This window comes from Syngnathus scovelli, chromosome 21 (assembly GCF_024217435.2).
Source record: "Syngnathus scovelli strain Florida chromosome 21, RoL_Ssco_1.2, whole genome shotgun sequence".
NCBI classification, from domain to species: Eukaryota; Metazoa; Chordata; class Actinopteri; order Syngnathiformes; family Syngnathidae; genus Syngnathus; species Syngnathus scovelli.
This window is the reverse complement of record NC_090867.1, coordinates 9390038-9410214: the sequence shown is the minus strand read 5'-3', so window position 1 is coordinate 9410214 and position 20177 is coordinate 9390038. Positions and strand designations below refer to the sequence as shown.

Sequence of the window (20177 nt, the reverse complement as noted above, 5' to 3'; positions counted from 1 at the left end):
TGTCAAGTCGCGTGAAGGGAAGAAGAGCAAACAGGAAACCAAGAACGACTTCAAAATAAAACCCAGAAAATGAGAAACTAAAAAATAAAAGCTTTAAAAACTTTAAATTTGTAATGTTGCGTGATTGCCACAACGGGGTAACATTTAACAAGAAAGAAACACAAACGTGTCAAACCAGTTTTCACAGGCTGCTATTTGTAAAAACTACACTCAAAGAATATTGTAATTCACTCAAATTGACAAACTTGCTATTTTTTATTTTCATCCACGTAAATAAAGGCGTGACATTTATTATAATATCCAAAAATGTAATGAATTAACAAGAGGCTTTTAGACTGTAGTTTATGAAGCGCTTCATGTAATGACGCCAAGCTACCACAAGACGGCAGTGCCCCCATTCACTTGTATGTAACCCAGAGTCAAATGAACATGTCCATTTCCTTTTTATGCTTTGGTCCACCTGCTACGCCGGCCGGCCGCACAAAAAGTTTGCAGAAGCCAACGTTGGCAGTTAACGTCTTCAACGACCAGATGTAGACAAAGCAGAGTTTGCATAAATCCACCAGAGAATTTCTAAAACAGGTATTTTAATGCATTTGATTTAATGTTCTACTTTCTGTCTGCATCTTCCAAATAAGCCCGACATGGCCTGTGCATTTTCAAGTCAACTCCTTCAATCGAATGCTTCTAATTGTCTTGTCATTTGTGTCCACAGGCCTGCCTGCATGTGGAACTGCAACAATTCAACTAGACACAAAAGACACACTGGTTCATGAAGTAAACATGCATAAAAGACACTCAATTTAATCATTTTTGTTCAAGTTCATCTAATTAAATTCAGATATTCATTTTTATTTAATTCGAGGTTGATATTGACGATTCTCTGGTGGTAGATATTCTCCAGTTCTACTCTGAATCGGCAACCTTGGGCACAAACAAATAGGAGAGAAGAAAAATCACTTTTCATTCAATCCAAATGGTTTGAAAACATGTAGATGATGAGTTTACCCTTCCAAATGATCTGCTTTTGCTTTTCATCTTATTGACTTGCGACTCGGCAATGTCTGCTCGTTCCTGGGCCTCTTCCAGTTCATGTTGGACCTTCCTTAATTTGGCAAGACTAAGATTTGCTTGCTCCTCCTGAGAAGATGATGAATTGAAATCAACATGAGTTGTCATTTATAGGCGACTCAATTAAGACCTTACCACTTCCTCGTTCTGCCGTTTATACACTTTGACTTTAAGTTGCAGTTTATCAACAAGGTCCTGCAGTCTCAAAACAGTCTTCTTGTCCTCTTCCGTCTGGTACGTGAGCTCCCTGATGCGTCTTTCATATTTCCGGACTCCCTTGATAGCATCTGCAGATCTCTTCTGTTCACTCTCCATTTCACTTTCCAGTTCACGCACCTGAAACATAATCCAAACTTAGAACTTAGCTTCACTCTCTGTAATGTTCCGAGACTTTAAGAAGATGCTCGTGTACCCGAGCCTCCAGTTTCTGGAGTTGTTTCTTGCCCCCCTTCAATGCAAGGCTCTCAGCTTCATCGAGCCGGTGCTGCAGGTCCTTCACTGAGGTCTCCATGTTCTTCTTCATCCTCTCCAGGTGGCTACTGGTGTCTTGTTCTTTCTTGAGCTCCTCTGCCATCATGGCTGCCTGCGTTTTCAGAAATGAGTAATCAATGAGATGGCGTCATTTCAGTATGACCATAATATTTTTATCTTCATGATATTTACATCAGTGATGGCTTTCTTTGCTTTCTCATCAGCATTGCGAGCCTCTTGGATTGCATCCTCCAGCTCACCCTGCAGCTGGCTGACGTCAGAATCCAACTTCTTCTTATGGTTGAGAAGGCTCGTGTTCTGTATTCCAAAGATAAACAATAAAAAAAAATCTCAGTTTATTCCAGAAGAATAAAACAGGAGCACAAGCAGCTGCATGAATTCCACCTGCGAGTGCAGCAGCCCAGCTCTCTCACAGGCATCAGCAAGTTCCTGCTCGGCTAACTTGCGGCTTCGGTCCGATTGTTCCAAAGCAGCCCTCAGTTCTTCAACTTCAGCTTGCATCAAGATGTTCCTGCGTTCCAACATGGCGACCTGCTCCTTGAGGTCTTCTTGGCTGCGTAGCGCATCATCAAGGTGAAGAGTTTGCTCCTGCAGAAAGAAACAGATTTGAAATTCTGCTGTGTGTGTGTGTGTGTGTACTGAAAGCGTTTGGGAACCTTGAGGTGGACTTGAATGATCTTCAGCTGCTTCTGGGCCTCAGACGCCTGCCGATTGGAGTGGTTCAACTGCATCTCCAACTCATTGAGGTCAGTCTCCATCTTTTTCCTGATTCGCATAGCGTCGTTTTTGCTGCGTACTTCAGCATCCAAGGTGGACTGTAAAGTATCCACCATGCGCAGGTGGTTACGTTTCATCTGTTCAATCTCTTCATCTTTCTCAGCTAGCCTGCGATCCACTTCCCCTTTGACTTGAGTCAGCTCAAGCTGGATGCGGAGAATTTTGGATTCTTCGTGTTCCAGAGAAGCCTGGAAGATAAAAATGAGCACATTACTGGCAAATTTTAGTATAGTCAACAGTGGTGGAAGTTTTTCTAAGATGCTTTGAAATTTCTGGACCAAGCAGCTTTCTTTGTCCAAAAGTGGGCCATATTACCTCAGCTTCCTCCAGAGCAGTCTGGATCTCCGTTTTTTCACTCTCTGTATGTTTCTTAGTCTTCTCCAGCTCGTGCATGACTTTGCCATTCTCACCAAGTTGGTCAGAGATTTCAGAGATCTCCTCTACAAAGAATAGTTCATAGTCACTATCAGACACAGATCAGAATCTTGTTTTGAAAAGAAACAGGCTCTTACGCTGTAAATTTGTATTCTCTCGCTTGAGGACCTCGAGGTGATCCAAAGCTTCTTCGTAGGAGTTCTTTATTTTGAAGAGCTCTGTGCTGAGGGTACGACATTCCCTTTGTGATCCTTCCAACTCAGCTTGGCTCTCTTCAAACTTCTGTCTCGACTCGGACAAAATCTAAACACATCATTAACATCCATCCAGTAGCAAAGTGAAGTCATCTTCTATTTTTAGGAAGCAAGAGTGACTAAGTATCATCCCTCCCTCCCTCCCTCTAACCTTATCAAAGGTTCTCTGCTTTTTGTCAAGGAGAGCTGCTTGCACATTGGCCCTTTCCACTTCAGCCGTGAGGTCATCCACTTCTCCTTGAAGCCTCTGTTTTGTCTTTTCCAACGAGGAACACTTGGCATTCATAGCCTCAATGGCCTCTTCAGCCTCTTGCAAACGTTGCGTGAGCTTTTTCCTGAACCAATGCAACCGTTAAGAGTTGAGCAATGACTCCAAGTATCCCTTTGAGTAGAATACCGACTTTGCCTCTTCCAACTCATCATTGCGCTGGATGGCGTCAGTCTCGTATTTTGTTCTCCATTGTGACACCTCACTGTTGGCTTTGGACGTTGCCCTCTGGAGCTCGGCTTTGGCCTCCTGCTCCTCTTCAAACTGCTCCCGAAGCAGATCGCAGTCATGACGTGCAGATTGCAGAGCGTGAGCCAGGGCGCTCTTAGCCTAACGGAAAGGGACACCAAACAGATATTTTTATTTCGAGGCTACTCTTTGGTTCCTGATGACAATTAGCCGCTAAGATGCTCATTGTTTGTATTTTGAAGACAGCAGACCTTTGTTTCCTCCTCAACTTGTCTCTTGAGCTCCTCAACTTGCTGGGTGAAGGCAAGCTTGGCCCTGGACATTTGAGAAAGAATTGCCTCTTTCTCCTCCAGAAGACGAGTAAACTCACCTGATGGAAGAGTTCAATTGAGCGAGTGTTCACATATTTGGACAGGAATGTCATCAGCACGTTCTCACCATTTTCATTCTGGAGCCTTGCCCTTTGTGTGTTTAATTCCGTGATCAAGCGAGAGTCTTCGTCATGTTTGGACTTGTATTCATTCAGTTGGTCCTCCATGGAGTGACACAGCTTCTCGTAATGACTCTGTATTCATCGATTGAAATTCATGAAGTCATTCCCAAAAAGCATTTCGACAGCGATCCCTTCTTACCTTTGCTTTGATTGTAACCTCAATGTTGCCAGACATGTCATCCACCTCCATCTTGTATTCGCTCTTCTCCTTCTCCAGCTTTTGCTTGACCCGTTGCAGGTTGTCAATGTGCTCTCCCAACTCGGCAACACTGTCGGCGTGTTTTTTCCTCAAGGCGGCGGCTATGGCTTCATGGTGAAGCGTGGACTCCTCGAGGTCCCGTCTGAGTTTCTGAAACTCCAGCTCACGCTTCTTGTTCATCTCGATCTGAGCTGCGGTGGCCCCTCCGGCTTCCTCCAACCTCTCGCTGATCTCCTCAAGCTCCCGTGCGAGTTCACCACGCTGTCTCTCCACCTTGGCTCGGGCAACATGTTCTGCTTCAATCTCCTCTTCCAGCTCTCCAATGCGTGCCTAGGGGAAGGAACCATTTGGAAATATCATACAATTGTACAGAAGCGGTTAAAATAACAATTACAGAACTGGCTGACAATCCGAAAAGAGCGTCAAATTAGAATGTTATGATGACACAGTTAAAATAACAATACATGTTACATTTCATATTTTATTTTAAATAATTCATTTGGAATAATTTCTGGATTTGGATTGCACTAACTTCATACTACTTATTGATGTTTTAGGAGAAGGTCCATCATTGGTGAATTACCTGCAGCTCCTTGAGCTTCTTCTGCGAGTGCATAGCTACACTCTGCTCATCTTCGATTTTGGATGTAAGTTGGCTTAATTCGAAATCTTTCCTGAAAATGTCCCAAAAAAACAATGAGTACATTCAAAATGAAACTCTGATGCTGTTGAAATACTTTTGTACTGGTCTACTTTTTAAGGTGTTCCTCCAACGTTTGTTTGTCATTTTCCAAATCCATGATGGCTTCTTGGGCTAATTTAAGATCTCCTTCAATTTTCCTCTTGGTCCTTTCCACATCCATGCGGTTCTTTTTCTCTTGTTCCAGCGACCCCTCCAACTAACCCATTGACACAAATATATATTTGTATTATTCATATCTTCGTCTGAATTGTGATCAAAATGCAAAGACCGACATCATCGACTTGTTGCTCCAACTTGATCTTAGCTTTGCTCAGAGTGTTGACTTTGTCTTCCTCTGCTTGCAGGTCTTCCAGCGTCTGCTGGTGTGCCTGCTGCAAGGCTGACTTCTCCTTGGACAACCTGCCAATGGTATCATCCAGGGAACACATCTCCTCTGTCAAATTTTTCACCTGAAGAAAATTGAAATCAAGTCATCAGACGTTCGTTCCTCTTTTGCTCCACACTTGGGTTTGCAAACCTTATTTTCCGTGGCGTGCTTTTCCTTTTCAACTTTGACCAGGGTGAGCTCTAAATCATCAATATCCCTTTTCAGCTCCGAGCATTCATCTTCCAGCTTTCTCTTCTTTGCCGTGAGTTCGGCATTCACCTCTTCCTCATCCTCCAGTCGTTCGCTCAGTTCTTTGGTTTTTGCCTCCAATGCAATCTTGTTCTTTATGAGTCCATCGCATCTTTCTTCTGCATCTGCCAGGCTCTCGCCTTCCTAAATGACAATAAACAACACAACAATATAGTTTTATCCTGCTGTCTGTCCATCCATCCATCCGTCCGTCCGTCCTAAAGTTTCTACTCACAGTTTGGATCTGCAGACACAAATCATTTTTCTCCTGCACGAGGGAAACCATTTTGGCTTCCATCTCCTTTCTCTTCGCCTCAGATTTAGCTAGATCCTCTTTGCATTTTGCAAATTCTTCCTTCATCATGGCCATTTCCTTCTCTGTCTCAGCACTTCTCAAAAGTGGTTTGATTTTGAAGTAAAGCTTCATCCATGGCCAGTGTTTGACATTCATGAAGGAGCGAATATTATACTGAATGGTGTAAACCGATTCTCTAGAAGGGAATGGATTTCATGCAAGGTCATTATGATGATCAATATTTGCGTTGCGATGATTCTCCTTACCTCCTCTCCGACATTTGCTGGATTTCCTTTCTCCTGAGGAAGCCCCGACACAAGGCTTGAGTGATGGTGATGAGCGAGGCCAGTCGCTCATCCCTCATTTCTTCCAGGAGACCTAATAGGCCTGCTTTGAAGAACACCTACAAAGAAGCAAAAAAAGATCAATTATGGAATATGATGAGGGTGGCTGGAGTGAAAATACCTTTGTATGCCCAAATCTATACTGAGAATGATCTACATCGATAGATCCTAAGAGCTTCTCTGCAGCCTTCTTGTTGTCAATAAATTGGCCATCAGGGATAACACTGGCATTTAATACTTTGTACCTAGAAGGAAATAACATAAAAATGAAGTTTTTGACTTGTATTCTTTTTGAACAACAAAATGAAATGAAATCATAGCGCTTTGGTCCCAAACCTTTGCTTGAAATCCCCATAGAGAATTCGACTCGGAAAGCCCTTCCTGCAAATCCTGATTCCCTCCAGCACACCATTACATCGAAGTTGGTGGATAACCAAATGGTGTTCCATAATTCCTAATTGACAGAAATATTATCGTGTAAAAATTAAAACAATTTTTTGAGCAGTTGTTCAAAGCCCTAGTATACAAATTGTTTGGAAAAAAAAAATCCAATTCTTCTAATATCTCCCATTTTCAATGACACCAAAAACTAACTTGCTGACAAACGTATACATACTTTTGAAAGATAAAGTATGGCAATCCATTATTACTGCTAATAATTTAGAACAAGGAGACACCTGCATTTGAGGTACCCTAATTTGAAATACCTGGAGTTTTCGTTTCATTTGGAATGAGACACCGAACAAAATGTGGATGGGTACTCCTGAGATTTGTCATCAGCTTCCCGAGATTCTCCTGTTGGATTGGAGAGAGTCATCGTCATTATAATATTGCAAACTTGCCCAAGTCGAATAGAATATTACCCTAAAGAGAGCTGAAACAGTCTGGAAGGAGGAGCCTTTCTTTTTGGCCGCTTTCTTTGCACCAGCTGAGTTATCTGATAAAAAACGTCTTATGTGATTACAAGCATAAAAAAGAAAAGAGATAATACGTCTTACCGTCTGATGACGAATAACTGCTATAGAGAAAAGCCAATAATTTTAGGCCTGCCTTCTGGAAGAGCTGGACTACACTTTCATTGAGCGGGTCCTTGTTTTTGTCTAACCAGCCTGTGATGCTGTAGTCCACAGTGCCAGCATAGTGCACCAGGGAGAAGTGAGCTTCGGCTTTGCCTTTCACAGGCTTGGGCTTCTGAAAGTTGTTGGACTTTCCAAGATGTTGGTCATACAGTTTGTTTTTGAAGGTGCTATCGGAGGCTTTGGGGAACATGCATTCCTCTTCAAGGATGGAGAAGATGCCCATTGGCTGGAATGAGTTGGCAGTAAAAAAAAATGAATATTTTTCTACAATGCCAAGATTATTTGTAAACCACCTTTTCAATGAGCTCTATGCAAGCAGCCAGATCCATCCCAAAGTCGATGAACTCCCACTCGATGCCCTCTTTCTTATATTCTTCTTGCTCCAACACAAACATGTGATGGTTGAAAAACTGTTGCAGTTTCTCATTGGTGAAATTGATACAAAGCTGCTCCAGACTGTTGTACTGAAAAACACAACAATTTGACTTTTACCAAAAAAACAACAACTCCATGTCAATGGGAACGTACGTCAAAAATCTCAAAACCAGCAATATCCAAGACGCCGATGAAGAACTGCCGTGGCTGCTTGGTGTCCAACATCTGATTGATGCGAAGGACCATCCACATGAACATCTTCTCATACACTGATTTGGCCAAAGCACCGATGGAATTGTACACCTGCATAATGACAAGACAGAAATTGGATTGCATAATTCTATCCAGTATATATAGGAGGTCGGAATGCTATTTGCAATTCCCACGTACCTGTTGCACAGTTTGTCCTTTGGTGACATACTCGTTGCCCACCTTCACTCTGGGATAACACAGAGCTTTTAATATGTCGGCCGAGTTCAGGCCCATCAGATACGCTGCTTTGTCAGCCACTGATGAAAAGAAACCAGCGAATCAAACAAATATGACGATTGATCATGTGATGATCCAAATTACCCTCTGTCCCATCTGGCTCCGCTTGCTCTTCTCTCTGCTTCTGCTTGAACTTCATGTTGCCGTAATGCATGACAGCACCGGTGAGTTTGTAAATGCCCATCCGCTCGTCTCCGCTGAAACCGAGGGTGTCAATGGCGCTCTAAAAGAATAATATGATGATATCCTTCAATAAAATATCTTGTTTGATTTATTTTCTTATTTACTTACGTCTGTAGCCATCAGCTCATCGCTGTCATTGATGCTGGCGACGCTGATCTCCCCTTGGCTGACAAACGGGTAGTCGTACGGGTTGGTGGTGATAAGCAGAGCCTCTGAAAAGATCATTTTCAGCCGCAATGGGTAAGAATGTTATTCACAATATAATTTTTTTCCCCTAATGTTACCTATTAGCTCAGGCTTCTTGTTGGACATGATTTGGTAGAAAATATGGTAGCTCCTCTCTGCAGATAGCTGGAAAGTGACTCTTGACTTTTCCAGCAAATCTAACAAGAATGATAGTAAAAGCTCAACAATAAAATGCATCTTTGATTTTGATTCAACTCACATGTTTCAATATCAGCTGAGGCCAATTTCCCTGTTGTTCCAAAGTGAATTCTTATGAATTTGCCCTGGAATTAAAACAAATATATATAGTATATTAATTAATCTAGTATATCAATAAAATATTTTTGAATTGGATCTCATTCATTCAGTGTGCTTGCTTTACTCACAAAACGTGAGGAATTATCATTTCTGACAGTCTTGGCATTTCCAAAAGCCTCAAGTAAAGGGTTGGCAGAAATGATCTGGTCTTCCAGATTTCCCTACAACGATAAAAACGAACTCAAAATACATACACAGCATATAATGCAAAGAAATGTGACTTGATTTACATGAGAAGGTATACAGAAATCATTTGCTAGTCACCTGTAACTTGCCAGCTGCAGCAGAATCTTTCTTTTTGTCCCCGGAGCCTGCAATTGTTGCAAAGTACTGGATGACACGCTTGGTGTTGACAGTCTTCCCTGCCCCGGATTCTCCGCTACCCGATAGAAATAAACAGGAGTCATTTTCCATTTTTGTTCCATTTCCCTTCTTAAACTTGCAACTTACGTGATAAGGATGGACTGGTTTTCTCGATCTGGAATTAACAAAAGGATCGTTGCATTCTAAATTTTCATTTGCATTTATTGAATTGGATTTAAATTTACCAGTGAGCATGAACTGATAAGCATTGTCAGAGATGGAGAAAATGTGTGGTGGTGCCTCCTGACGCTTTTTGCCCCTGTAGGCCACCACGACCTCTTGGTTGTACACTGGAAGCCACTTGTAAGGATTCACAGTGACGCAGAAGAGTCCCGAGTAGGTCTAAAAACATAAACAGTCCATTTGAAAGCAGATGATTGGATACAATACAAGAGACAATAATTGCAAGTAACCTAGAGGTTAATTTTTTTACTTTTTAATTTACTCCATATTTTAGAAGAGGATTCAACTTGACGAAAACTTAATTGGGCAAGAATATAGACCAAGCAAATGCTGCCATGCTCACATAAATCATCCACGCCGCATAACGCTCTTTGAGGTTGTACAGCACAGCCGCCTCATTGAGGTGGGTCATCATGGCCATATCCTCAATTTTGTCAAATTTGGGCGGATTCATTGGAAACACATCGTCATCCGTCACCGTGACAACCTGTAATGTTAATAACGGTTCAATTGGATGATACACTTGTTTTTTTTTTTTTTGATCTGGCATACCTTTCCGGCGTCTGTTTTGACAGTCACTTTGCCTTTATCTTTGCTCTGTATAGTGCCTTTAACAAAAAGCTCCTTTGGATCTACCACATAGACGGAGGTTTTGGCGTCAAAGGGCCGATTCTGGGCCTCAATCCGCTCCCGCTCGGGCCGCCTTAGATATGGAGCGGCGTCCCCAAACACAGCCATGTCAGCATCCATTTTTGCACTCTTCTCTAAAAGTACAAGTCAACAGTAATATGAATTATTATCTCCAATCAGTCCATCACTCAACAACCCAAAAGGGTCCAACATACTTACCAGCAGACGTCTCAGCTGAAAAATGCCAACGCCATTGGCGCTAAAGTCTTTTATAAGGTCTCCAACACCTATATTTAGGGCAAAGCCATGTGGCGGGTAGAGGAGCGATTACTTTGGCATGTGATTTAATGGGGGATATCACTGAGCTTTTGTTATAAACCCAAGGCACGGAGTTACTGGGATTAAAGATGAAAAAAAAGAAAAAAAGAATGTCAAACGATGGCGACCTCTACAAGCGATACAAAGCCCGAAACAATTAAGGCTCCATCAAAGATGATTCAGCCTTGGCAACAAGCACAACACACAAGAGCTGCAGTTGTTTGATTTCACTCATACTACGTACATGTGAATCTCAGAAAGCTAAGTCAAGAGAGCTTTCGAATAATGCCTCATCATGGGCTCGCTCGCTCACTTTTGTTTGCTGGCCAAAGTATGTGTCAATACATGCTAATACCGAGGGACTATTCTCAATATTCCATCTTTGAAGGACACACAGTTAAGTCATTATACTATTTTGTGTGCTGCCAATTTTAGGCACACATACATGATCAAATCAAGCTATGAAAATGGTTATAATGAAAAAACAATGATTGAAATAGCCATTAAATATACTTATGCAACATGCACTGGATTACAAACAGTCAAACAAAACTTGACAAATGAATCCCTTCACTCCATTTTCATCAGCCCATTCTTTGCATATTTCAAATGACTACTAATCACAAAATGATATATTGGATGCAATCTATTGGTTAATTGGCTTACAATGTACTATTTTTCTTCTCCTCCAGAACAAGGTCCCTGGCCATAAAAAGTAAAAGTAAAAAAAAAAAAAAAAAAAACATTCCACTTTTAGTATGTGCCCTCTGGTGAAGAATATAATTGGAATGTGACAACTCGCCCCGCTCTCCCCTATATTATTATAGTCTTTGATGTGATGTATTTAAACTGTCAATCAGTTTAAAATCCCTTGTCAGGGTCATGCAGGAGAAAATGAGATGACTGTAAACTGACAAGACGGGTGTTAAATCATGAACAAGCAGGCTATGAACCTTCAGCCTTACAAGTATGGGCTCCATCGATTTAGTAGATATTCTTAGGGAGTGTTCTCTAGGGGACTATGTGTGATACTAAAATTAGCTTGTTTTAACTGCAGTGTTTATGTGCTTCTATTGATTGAAATGGTTTTGGACCAGCACCTCCTTGTGTGTCTTTGAAAGCCAGACTGAATGCGATGGATTGCAACAAGAGTTTATTGTAGTCTGTAATGTAACAGATGGCCAAATCTCATGGCTTAGGAGTAAATGTCAAGTTGAGTTCAAGTTGTCTAAATAAGGGGGTGCTAAGCACAGGTCATAGTCTATTATCTGTTTGAGATTACAAGTTTACAACAGTCATTTGTGAAAATAATGCAGACAATCATTTGATTATTTGAATGGAAGGAATTTCTTTTCCATATGGATTTTAATCTTTGTAATAATAATAATAATAATAATAATAATAATAATAATAATAATAATAACAATATATACGTATATAAAACAAAAACTACCACATGATATAGGATACATACTATTTATGGAAGCAGCTGCTATTATAACGATTTTGTCGCCCCCTGGTGGCGATTAAGAGCAACACAGGTGTTTAAAAAAGTGTGAAGTTGGTTAAAAGTTATCTATAGAAAGCCATTTCGTCCTTTACGGAAGTTAATAAGTCATATAGAATTATTGTTTTCTTAATATTTACCCACTTCTTAATTGTAACTTTCTACCTTTTTACTTTTATTTTGAAGGTATAAGCCGGAAATGAATACGGGCACACCATTACGGACATGGACAACGCTCCAGGATTGTCATCTTCGGAACTGACGTGAGGGAAATACTCTGCCCCTGCAATGAGGAACTTGCGTTGACATGGTTTTTCAGAATTACGTATGCTGCACACCGCTAACGCTCCCATAAACACATCTACCTGCTCCCGATTGTTAGCTAAGGGAAGACCGGCCGGCGATGGAGGACAGCTGTCAACGCGAGCCATTGTTTACATTCGGCGTGATCGCTGACGTTCAGTACGCCGACATGGACGACGGGCTCAATTACAGCCAGACAAGGACTCGATACTATCGAAGTAGTCTTGGGCTGCTCAGGAAAGCCAGGGAGAGCTGGGCTAACTCGGCCGCCCGTCCAAAGTTCATCATTCAACTGGGAGACATCATTGACGGCTTTAACAAGGGTCACGGCGCCTCAAGCCGAGCACTGGAGAAGGTCTTGGAAGAGTTCAGCCTCAGTGCCATCGATGTTCACCATGTGTGGGGCAATCATGAATTCTACAACTTCAGTAGAAGCGAGCTGTTGCATTCCAAGCTGAACAGCTCCGTCCTTGGCGATAGCAGCCTCGGTGGTGACATTTACGCCTACAGCTTCAGTCCCTTCCCTGGGTTCACATTTGTTGTGTTGGACGCTTATGATGTGAGCTTGCTTGGTGTAGATGAGGACAGTGTGCAGTATCACACGGCTTTCAATTGGATAAGAAAGCACAACAGCAACGAGGACCTCAATTCTCCTCCAGGTAACATCCTGCAGGCTCTTGCCACTGAAATGTCACCTGTTAGTCAGTTGAGTGTTTTTTCTACTTGTCCCAGGTTTATATGATGACCTAGAGCAGAGGTTCTGCCAGTTTAATGGTGGTTTCAGCAAGGCCCAGCTGGACTGGCTTGATTCTGTTTTGGCTTTGAGTGACAAGAAACATGACAAAGTCACCATTGTCAGTAAGTGGTATTTTTCTGACTACCTTAATGTCAGATGAGTGACAGAAAAGTAATGAATGTCCAAAGTCTAGCCCAAAGTAAGAAAAATGTAATATTTATGGTCCTTTTTCCTTCTTCTTCTTCAGGCCACCTCCCAGTCCATCCATCGTCCACCACTCCCGTGTGCCTGGCCTGGAACTTTGATGAGCTGCTATCCACTATCCAATCTCACACTAGTGTGGTGTGTTTCATAGCAGGACATGATCATGAAGGTGGCTATTGCTTGGATCAAAGTACGGGAATTCACCACCTTACGCTGGAGGGAGTCATTGAGACGCCACCAGACAGCAACGCCTTTGGAACCATCTCAGTGTATGAAGACAGGATGGTGTTGAAGGGCTTTGGGAGGATTCCAGATATTGATATTATTTTCCCTGACACCAGTCTTTGAGGCATTGACAACCAAAGATTGCAAACTGTCTTCATTGTGGAGGCCATCATTTTGTAGGCCATTAAAGGTTTGATTTTAAGAAAAATTTGTTTGTAAGAAAAATGGTTAAACTTTGCACATGAATTATTTTGCACTGAAACCAACAAATATTTCATGAGGGAAAACAATGTGATGTCTTCAGGAAGGCATGTTTATGAATTCATAGTCTTTTCCTTTACACTGGCAAGATTTTTTTAAATTTTGAATCTATTGTATAACATTTAGATTTTTTGGGGGTCAAGTCGGGCAGTTTTCTAGATATATTTATGTAAATGCATTGGTGATATATAGACAAGTTGTGAAACAAATATTTGGCTTATAAGGCTTGCTTAAGGACAAAGAAACAAATAAAAATGTAAAATCTTTGACAGGTATATTGACTTTTGTTAGAGCTTTCAGCAAAATCTCAAATTTGGTGCAACCTGTATTATATCTCAAATATATTGCAAGCACATTAAAAAATCTGACCAAGGAAGAACAATTTTTGTAGGAGTGATTTCTTTAATTCCACCTTGAGCCAAATAATGATAAATTGGTTACCATGGCTACATAGGCGATGCACAATATTAGCAACACCGATTATTCAATATATTTCTTTTTTGAACGGCAAAAGATGGATCTCTTATGATTTATCGTGCTATACCGATACACCTAAGGTGAACTAATATAGTAATAAAAAGCATTTCTTATTCGGAAAGATTGTGGCAATAAGCTAATAGTTTGTCCGACAGTTCCTGAATGCAGCACCAGCAAAGACGTGGCTATATCGCATGTGCTGCGTTCAAGTTGCGCAGTGTCCCGTCTGGACTGGAGGCGGCGAGAGGGCCAACTTTCACTATCTGCATTGCAGCCCGAGCGCTGCTGCCCACCGGCCGCCGGAACCCAACACAACAATGGCGACTCCCAGTCCTGACAGCAACTCCTCGAGCTCCAGCAACAGCTTCAGCATTGTAGGATCCGCGTCGCATCAATTCCACCAGCAGACACCGAGTAGCAATATGCAAGGTACGCAACAAACATTGATCATCTTGTTGTCTAGCGCGAGCTGTGAGGAAATGTAGCATTAGCTCCCAGAAGTAGGAACTGTTGTCAATTAAAATTCATTTTCATCGCACTGTCTAGTCTAATTTTTCAAAATAAAATAAAATGTTCTCTTGTATCCTAAATTAATTGTTTTAACATACAAATAAGGTAATAGAACAAGTGTCAAAATTTAAAGATTATAAATGCGAAAGGTATCATGAACAATTTGTCGCGTAGTTTTAAATAATAACACAAGAAATAACAGTAAGGTAAAACAAGACAAGTTTATGTTGAAGTGTTTCCGCTAATGCCTTAGCTTGATTTACCTAGCTTCAAACAGCCCATCAACCAACTTAGAGCTAATATGTTAGCAATGATGCAGTAGCCTACTTTAGCTACTGCTACTGCATCGTCGGGCCTGTTTGGCATCGTGGAGCCTTGCAAAAGTAATGCGACACGATCCGCATTACTATAAAAACTAGCGGTTATAAAAATGTGCAACACATTTCTTAAGTAAATATAGAAGCAACGTCACAGCTAATGCTGCCGTTCTGCTGATACTAGCAATGAGCAAGCCAGGCCCGAATTGAAAGTATTTCTCCTCAGCTAGGCTACTCTTCTGTTCTCTATATATCATTGCAACTAAAAGAATAAAACATGTCACTTGATTTTTGTCATCAAATGCTGGTGGCTGAGCCGATTTTATTATCTAACACGGTACACATTTAGATCAAATAATGTTTTATGCAGCATTATCATTTGTAAACCAGATTCAAACATGATTGGCTGTGTTATCTATTCTTAAATGTTAATAAAGTATATTTATAGGATAAGGGTCATCTCCCATGTGATAAAACTCCCAGCTGCAAATTCTGAACGTATTGGGTTGGAATGACAAATGTGTCAACCTGCTGACACAATGTTGTCACACTTGTACAATTAATGACTAATTCTTCTGGACAAGAGTATGATGGCTCATTAGACAACATCAGTGTTAATGCTAGCTGATGAATGACATATCCATTGAATGATTTTACTTCAGCCCCTTACATCAAAATTGTGACGTCACTCTCCTCTCGAATGTGTATTTGCATGATCTTATTCTGTGGCCCATGTGTCGTATCAAATCTTTGATTTAAACCCTACAGAAACCAACAGCTGCTGGAGATGTCAAAATGAAACAGGTATTCATATTTACCTTACAATCCTTTAGTCTGCTGTTGGAAATGATCTTTTTTTGCATTTTTACACTTTGGTTCTTGTATTGGCAAATACGAGCAGTACGTCTCAAACCATCCCATTCTTTTTGCTTTCTTATTATTTTTCACTTTATCAATACAGTCAAACCTTGATCGACACTAATTTACGAATAAACTTTTGAACTAAATCATGCTTTGGTTCATGAACTATATTTTAATTCACAAGCGGTCACAGGGAACACTCAGTTGTGGTTTCTCCAGCACATTATAATCAGCAAATATCCATACTGGTATGAGACTTTCTAATAATGATGCAATCGTAATCAAAAGTAAGTGTGTGTTCTTTTATTCTTACTTCAGGATTTCAGATAAGCTTCTCTGGAGTTTCCCAAAGTAAGCAAATAAGTTGCACGCTAATCACGCCGCTCTAATCTCTTTTTGGGTACACGTATGTATACCTCAGTAGTCTAAGGTGGTTTTCCTAATGGGTGTGTCATTCAGCATCATGTGGATCTCTTCATTTGATGTTTTGAAGTGGGTGAAAGGAAGCCACTGTATACTATTGAGGAAGCCTGTGTGGTGCTCTGGTAGATTGGGAGTCTGTCCACTGCTTAACTCAACTTTGACCACGAAAGCTATCTATGTATGTTTGCGTTAGTATTTGATTATTTTGCACTTATTTTGAACTGGGCATGACAAAGAGGATGTTAACGCTGGAATGCAGAGATGGTGAAATTATTTGTTCTGGACCGGGCGGGGGCTTCTCAACTGGTGGCATCCTGGGATACACAATTTCCCATGATCAATAAGTTGCCTCACCACACATACACACACATCTTCAAGTTTAAATAAGTTTGAGTTTCTTGATAATATCTCCAATCCTCATAGGGTCAAAATGACACAGCAAGTGTTTGATGAATCATTTTGAAGCCTCATTCTCCCATCACATTCTATCATACTTAAGGCCATGTTTTGCAGTGCATCACATGAAATGTGCATGTTGTGGCACTATGGACTGGTCTGTTTTTTTGGTTCTTTTTGTTCTGCCAGGTAAACGTAAAGCGCTGAAGCTAAATTTCGCCAGCCCTCCGGTGAAGCCAGCGTCCCGCCCCCCGCTCAATCCAACACCCCCTGCGTTCCAAAGCACCCACATGTGAGTAGGCAATATTTTCAGTCATTATTTTGCCCGTTGTCATGGCGAGAGAGCAATCCTGGTGATTCAAGACTATTTTAGAATGAACATTTCAATAATAATGTTCTCTTATGGTTTAATTTCCTCCATCATGATGGTCCATCCAGAGAGCGGCTGAGAACACACAGCATTGAATCATCAGGGAAGCTGAAGATTTCTCCTGAGCAGCACTGCGACTTCACGGCAGAGGATCTGAGAGACCTCGGGGAGATCGGCCGCGGGGCCTATGGCTCCGTCAATAAGATGGTCCACAAACCCACGGGCCAGATTATGGCAGTCAAGGTGACTTCATCAATAGGAGCAAACGATACTGTCTGACATCCAACCACTTAGGCGCTGATTGTATCGCTTACTAATTTAGCACCGATCATCAATGATTCAAAAATCAATTTTTTCCCTCAGAGGATTCGTTCCACAGTTGATGAAAAGGAGCAGAAACAGCTGTTGATGGATCTCGACGTGGTGATGAGGAGTAGCGACTGTCCATACATTGTTCAATTCTACGGGGCTCTCTTCAGGGAGGTAGGACAAGAAACACTCAATGAATCATCATATTATAGTATTATTTATCCATTTTATTTATTTGTGTTTCAGGGAGACTGTTGGATTTGTATGGAGCTTATGTCTACCTCATTAGACAAATTTTATAAATATGTATATTGTGCATTCGATGATGTCATTCCAGAGGAAATATTGGGCAAAATAACTTTAGCGGTGAGTAAAGCTATGAACTTTTTTTTTCCCCCACGTATATGATGGGAATTATAACTGTTTATGTACCTTTTTAACAGACGGTGAAAGCACTGAACCACTTAAAGGAAAACTTGAAAATAATTCACAGAGGTGAGGCCATGCTGCATTGACAATTATTCCTGGGATTTGATGGGATGAATTATTGGTACAAGCGATCATTTTCTATTAATCTCACCATTCCAGACATCAAACCTTCCAACATTCTTATGGACCGAAAGGGTAACATTAAGCTGTGTGATTTCGGCATCAGCGGCCAGCTGGTGGACTCCATAGCCAAGACCAGAGATGCTGGCTGCAGGCCTTACATGGCAGTAAGTCCAGAGAAATAAATACATGTTTACACCCTTGTCCTCATCCCAAAAAACAACTTCATTTTGTGTTTTTCAGCCTGAAAGAATAGACCCCAGTGCCTCGAGACAAGGTTACGATGTCCGTTCGGATGTGTGGAGCTTGGGAATCACCTTGGTAAGAAATCCATCCCCCAACATATAGTGTCTTTTATTTCCCAGTGGATTGATACGCGTTTTGATTGCTTCAAGTATGAGCTGGCCACTGGAAGGTTTCCGTACCCCAAGTGGAACAGCGTTTTTGATCAGCTGACCCAAGTGGTGAAAGGAGAGCCTCCGCAGCTCAGTAACTCTGAGGAGAGGCAGTTCTCCCCCAAGTTCATCAATTTTGTTAACTTATGGTAAGTGAAATGGATCATATTTTCAGGTTTCTTCAATGTGCCACCAGATGGCGCTAAAGTCATACTTAAAACTTGAACACTCAAACAGCAAATTAGGGTATCAAATGAAACAACTGTGTAACATGCCGCTTTTTGGCATTCTCCTTCCAATTCTTGTAAAAGTCCTTAGTTAATTAGACAAGTGGTTATACAATGGGATCATGAGTTATATTTGATCAATGGTTAGCTTTGACAGGCCTCCACTGTGAAAATGTTCTCTGTTCTGTCATGGTATTCAAATCCTGCCAAATTCATTTGAACAGTGAGGTCAGTCAACATTAAATTGAAAATGTTAACGGTTCCTGTGTATGACATCATCTTTTGTGGATTGTAAAATTACACTTGTATCTTCTCCCCAGCCTTACAAAGGATGAATCCAAAAGGCCAAAGTACAGGGAGTTGCTGGTAAGTGTCTCTCTCCTTTTGTCTGAGTCAATAAAAATGTCACGGCTACATTTCTACAGCAGACACATGAATTGTAAACAACACCATAGAAATGGAAAATTGCAATTTTAAAGAAAAAGAATTGTGCATCATCTCATCAATGGTCAGTGTATTTGTTGAAGCAAAAGGGGTAGCGGTCAATTTATTTATTCCTATCCTCCTCACTCATGTTGACAAGACTTAAAGGTGCAAGGTCACAGTTCGAAATGTTTTTCAGAATCCATTATGAAGTGCAGTCCACATAAAAGATGCTTTTGTTTGCGTTCTTGTTGTCTTCTGACTTTTGACTTAGTGATGGGGTTGCCAACTCTCCCACCTGATTGCCTTCACCTTTCTTAGTGTGATTTTGTTTTTCTTGTGAGTGAAACTTTACAACGTTGCTCCCTTTCTCCATCAAAACCTTAACACTGAAACTTATCAAAATAAAAAACAGAAACCTTTCCTGCTTATCTTAAAACTGTATAAATGTTTTAATCGATTCACCAATACAATACAATGCTGACATTGACAATCCCATATTAACCTTGATCAGAGGGTTAAAAAAAATCCTTTACATTTTCTGGTGTTGCCTGGTGGACAAGCAATTTGTCTGGGGCTTCTCCAGTGTTGTGTATGCGTCGACCACCGGAAGCTTATTGCTTGAGGTCTGTCAGTCCAACATGGGCTATGAAAAAAAAAAAAAAAGCGCCAGCAAACATCACAATGGATATTTTCCTCACACTTTTTGGAGCCGTGTATTTTCTGCTACCCAGTCCTCGGTATTTTTGCAACCGTTACTGCTTCTTTTTTTTTGGGGAGAAGCCTACAACTGCTGCTGTTCGCATTGCCGCTCCAAGGTATGTCATTGTCATTCATGCTGCTTTGTTTTGTTCTGCGACCCAGTTGGGCAAGCAACAGTACTTGGATCATTAAGATGAGGAGGGGAGCACTCTAGGAACGTTACTGTCATGCACGGGTGTTAAATTCAATTTTTGTACACAAACTGATGAATAACTAGTTTCCAAATCAGTCAAAACTGTTCAAATATTTTAAAAAGATGAATGGAAATTGCTAGCAATATATTTCATTTTTTTAAAGTGAAGAGAATTTTCTATTTTAGTATTGGCACATGAATTCGATGCACAATTTGTCTTAGCGGGCTACATAACATGACATGGTGGGCCTTGAGTTTGACACCTATGCTGTAAGGCGTTATGCACTGTCGCTCGTTAATTCCATCAACATTTTCCAGACTATTTTTGGCTCTCTCGGTATTATGTGACAAAGTGCGAGCCTTTACAAGTCAGTTCAGGACGTATACTTATATTTCCAGTTGGCAACCCTACTTACTCACTTTTTTAATTTTTATTTACACCACACTTGTTTTGTAGAATTATGTGATATTAGTCAAAGTCACATATAAATCTGATTTTTTTTTTTTTTATGTTGTACTGTTATAATTTTTAAATAACATCAGAGCTCTG

At 40.9% G+C, this 20177-nt stretch overlaps 3 protein-coding genes across 8 annotated transcripts in view; 2 read left to right on the top strand and 1 right to left on the bottom strand.

Annotated features, from left to right (window-relative positions):
* Window positions 1–247: 247 nt before the first annotated feature.
* On the bottom strand, window positions 248–10039 carry LOC125991601 (myosin-4-like). 2 transcript variants are annotated; one of them, XM_049759659.2, is made up of 37 exons: window positions 9844–10039; window positions 9635–9778; window positions 9294–9450; window positions 9196–9223; window positions 9010–9124; window positions 8814–8906; window positions 8648–8711; window positions 8487–8585; window positions 8311–8414; window positions 8104–8242; window positions 7921–8039; window positions 7684–7833; window positions 7449–7619; window positions 7075–7381; window positions 6940–7013; window positions 6784–6871; window positions 6413–6530; window positions 6198–6321; window positions 5999–6135; window positions 5673–5928; window positions 5339–5581; window positions 5094–5270; window positions 4872–5017; window positions 4702–4792; window positions 4059–4448; window positions 3865–3991; window positions 3678–3796; window positions 3371–3567; window positions 3121–3304; window positions 2853–3018; window positions 2656–2780; window positions 2220–2528; window positions 1948–2151; window positions 1735–1860; window positions 1484–1654; window positions 1207–1407; window positions 248–1140 (listed from the first exon to the last, which is right to left on the bottom strand). In XM_049759659.2, exons 1-37 carry the CDS (start codon window positions 10027–10029, stop codon window positions 964–966), a joined length of 5826 nt encoding a protein of 1941 aa, XP_049615616.2. In that variant the 5' UTR covers window positions 10030–10039; the 3' UTR covers window positions 248–963. The 2 variants fall into 2 exon arrangements, with proteins under 2 accessions (XP_049615616.2, XP_068505612.1); XM_068649511.1 differs by lacking the exon at window positions 9844–10039 and having other exon boundaries at window positions 9635–9769.
* adprm (ADP-ribose/CDP-alcohol diphosphatase, manganese-dependent) lies at window positions 2236–13857 on the top strand. The gene is made up of 6 exons (XM_049759689.2): window positions 2236–2309; window positions 5166–5229; window positions 8319–8442; window positions 11933–12708; window positions 12782–12907; window positions 13033–13857. Exons 4-6 carry the CDS (start codon window positions 12150–12152, stop codon window positions 13335–13337), a joined length of 990 nt encoding a protein of 329 aa, XP_049615646.1. The 5' UTR covers window positions 2236–2309; window positions 5166–5229; window positions 8319–8442; window positions 11933–12149; the 3' UTR covers window positions 13338–13857.
* Window positions 13858–14131: 274 nt separating this feature from the next.
* map2k4b (mitogen-activated protein kinase kinase 4b) overlaps window positions 14132–20177 on the top strand; it is a 42153-nt gene continuing 36107 nt past the window's right edge. For 4 of the 5 annotated variants that reach the window (XM_049759684.2, XM_049759683.2, XM_049759680.2 and 1 more), the window contains exons 1-12: window positions 14132–14381; window positions 15548–15583; window positions 15959–15991; window positions 16649–16751; window positions 16898–17072; window positions 17193–17312; window positions 17385–17504; window positions 17582–17633; window positions 17727–17854; window positions 17931–18008; window positions 18083–18231; window positions 18630–18675. In XM_049759684.2, coding sequence (XP_049615641.1) covers window positions 14147–14381; window positions 15548–15583; window positions 15959–15991; window positions 16649–16751; window positions 16898–17072; window positions 17193–17312; window positions 17385–17504; window positions 17582–17633; window positions 17727–17854; window positions 17931–18008; window positions 18083–18231; window positions 18630–18675 — 1275 coding nt within the window. In that variant the 5' untranslated portion in view covers window positions 14132–14146. The remainder of the gene's footprint in view (window positions 14382–15547; window positions 15584–15958; window positions 15992–16648; window positions 16752–16897; window positions 17073–17192; window positions 17313–17384; window positions 17505–17581; window positions 17634–17726; window positions 17855–17930; window positions 18009–18082; window positions 18232–18629; window positions 18676–20177) is intronic. The other variant, XM_049759682.1, reaches the window with a different exon arrangement.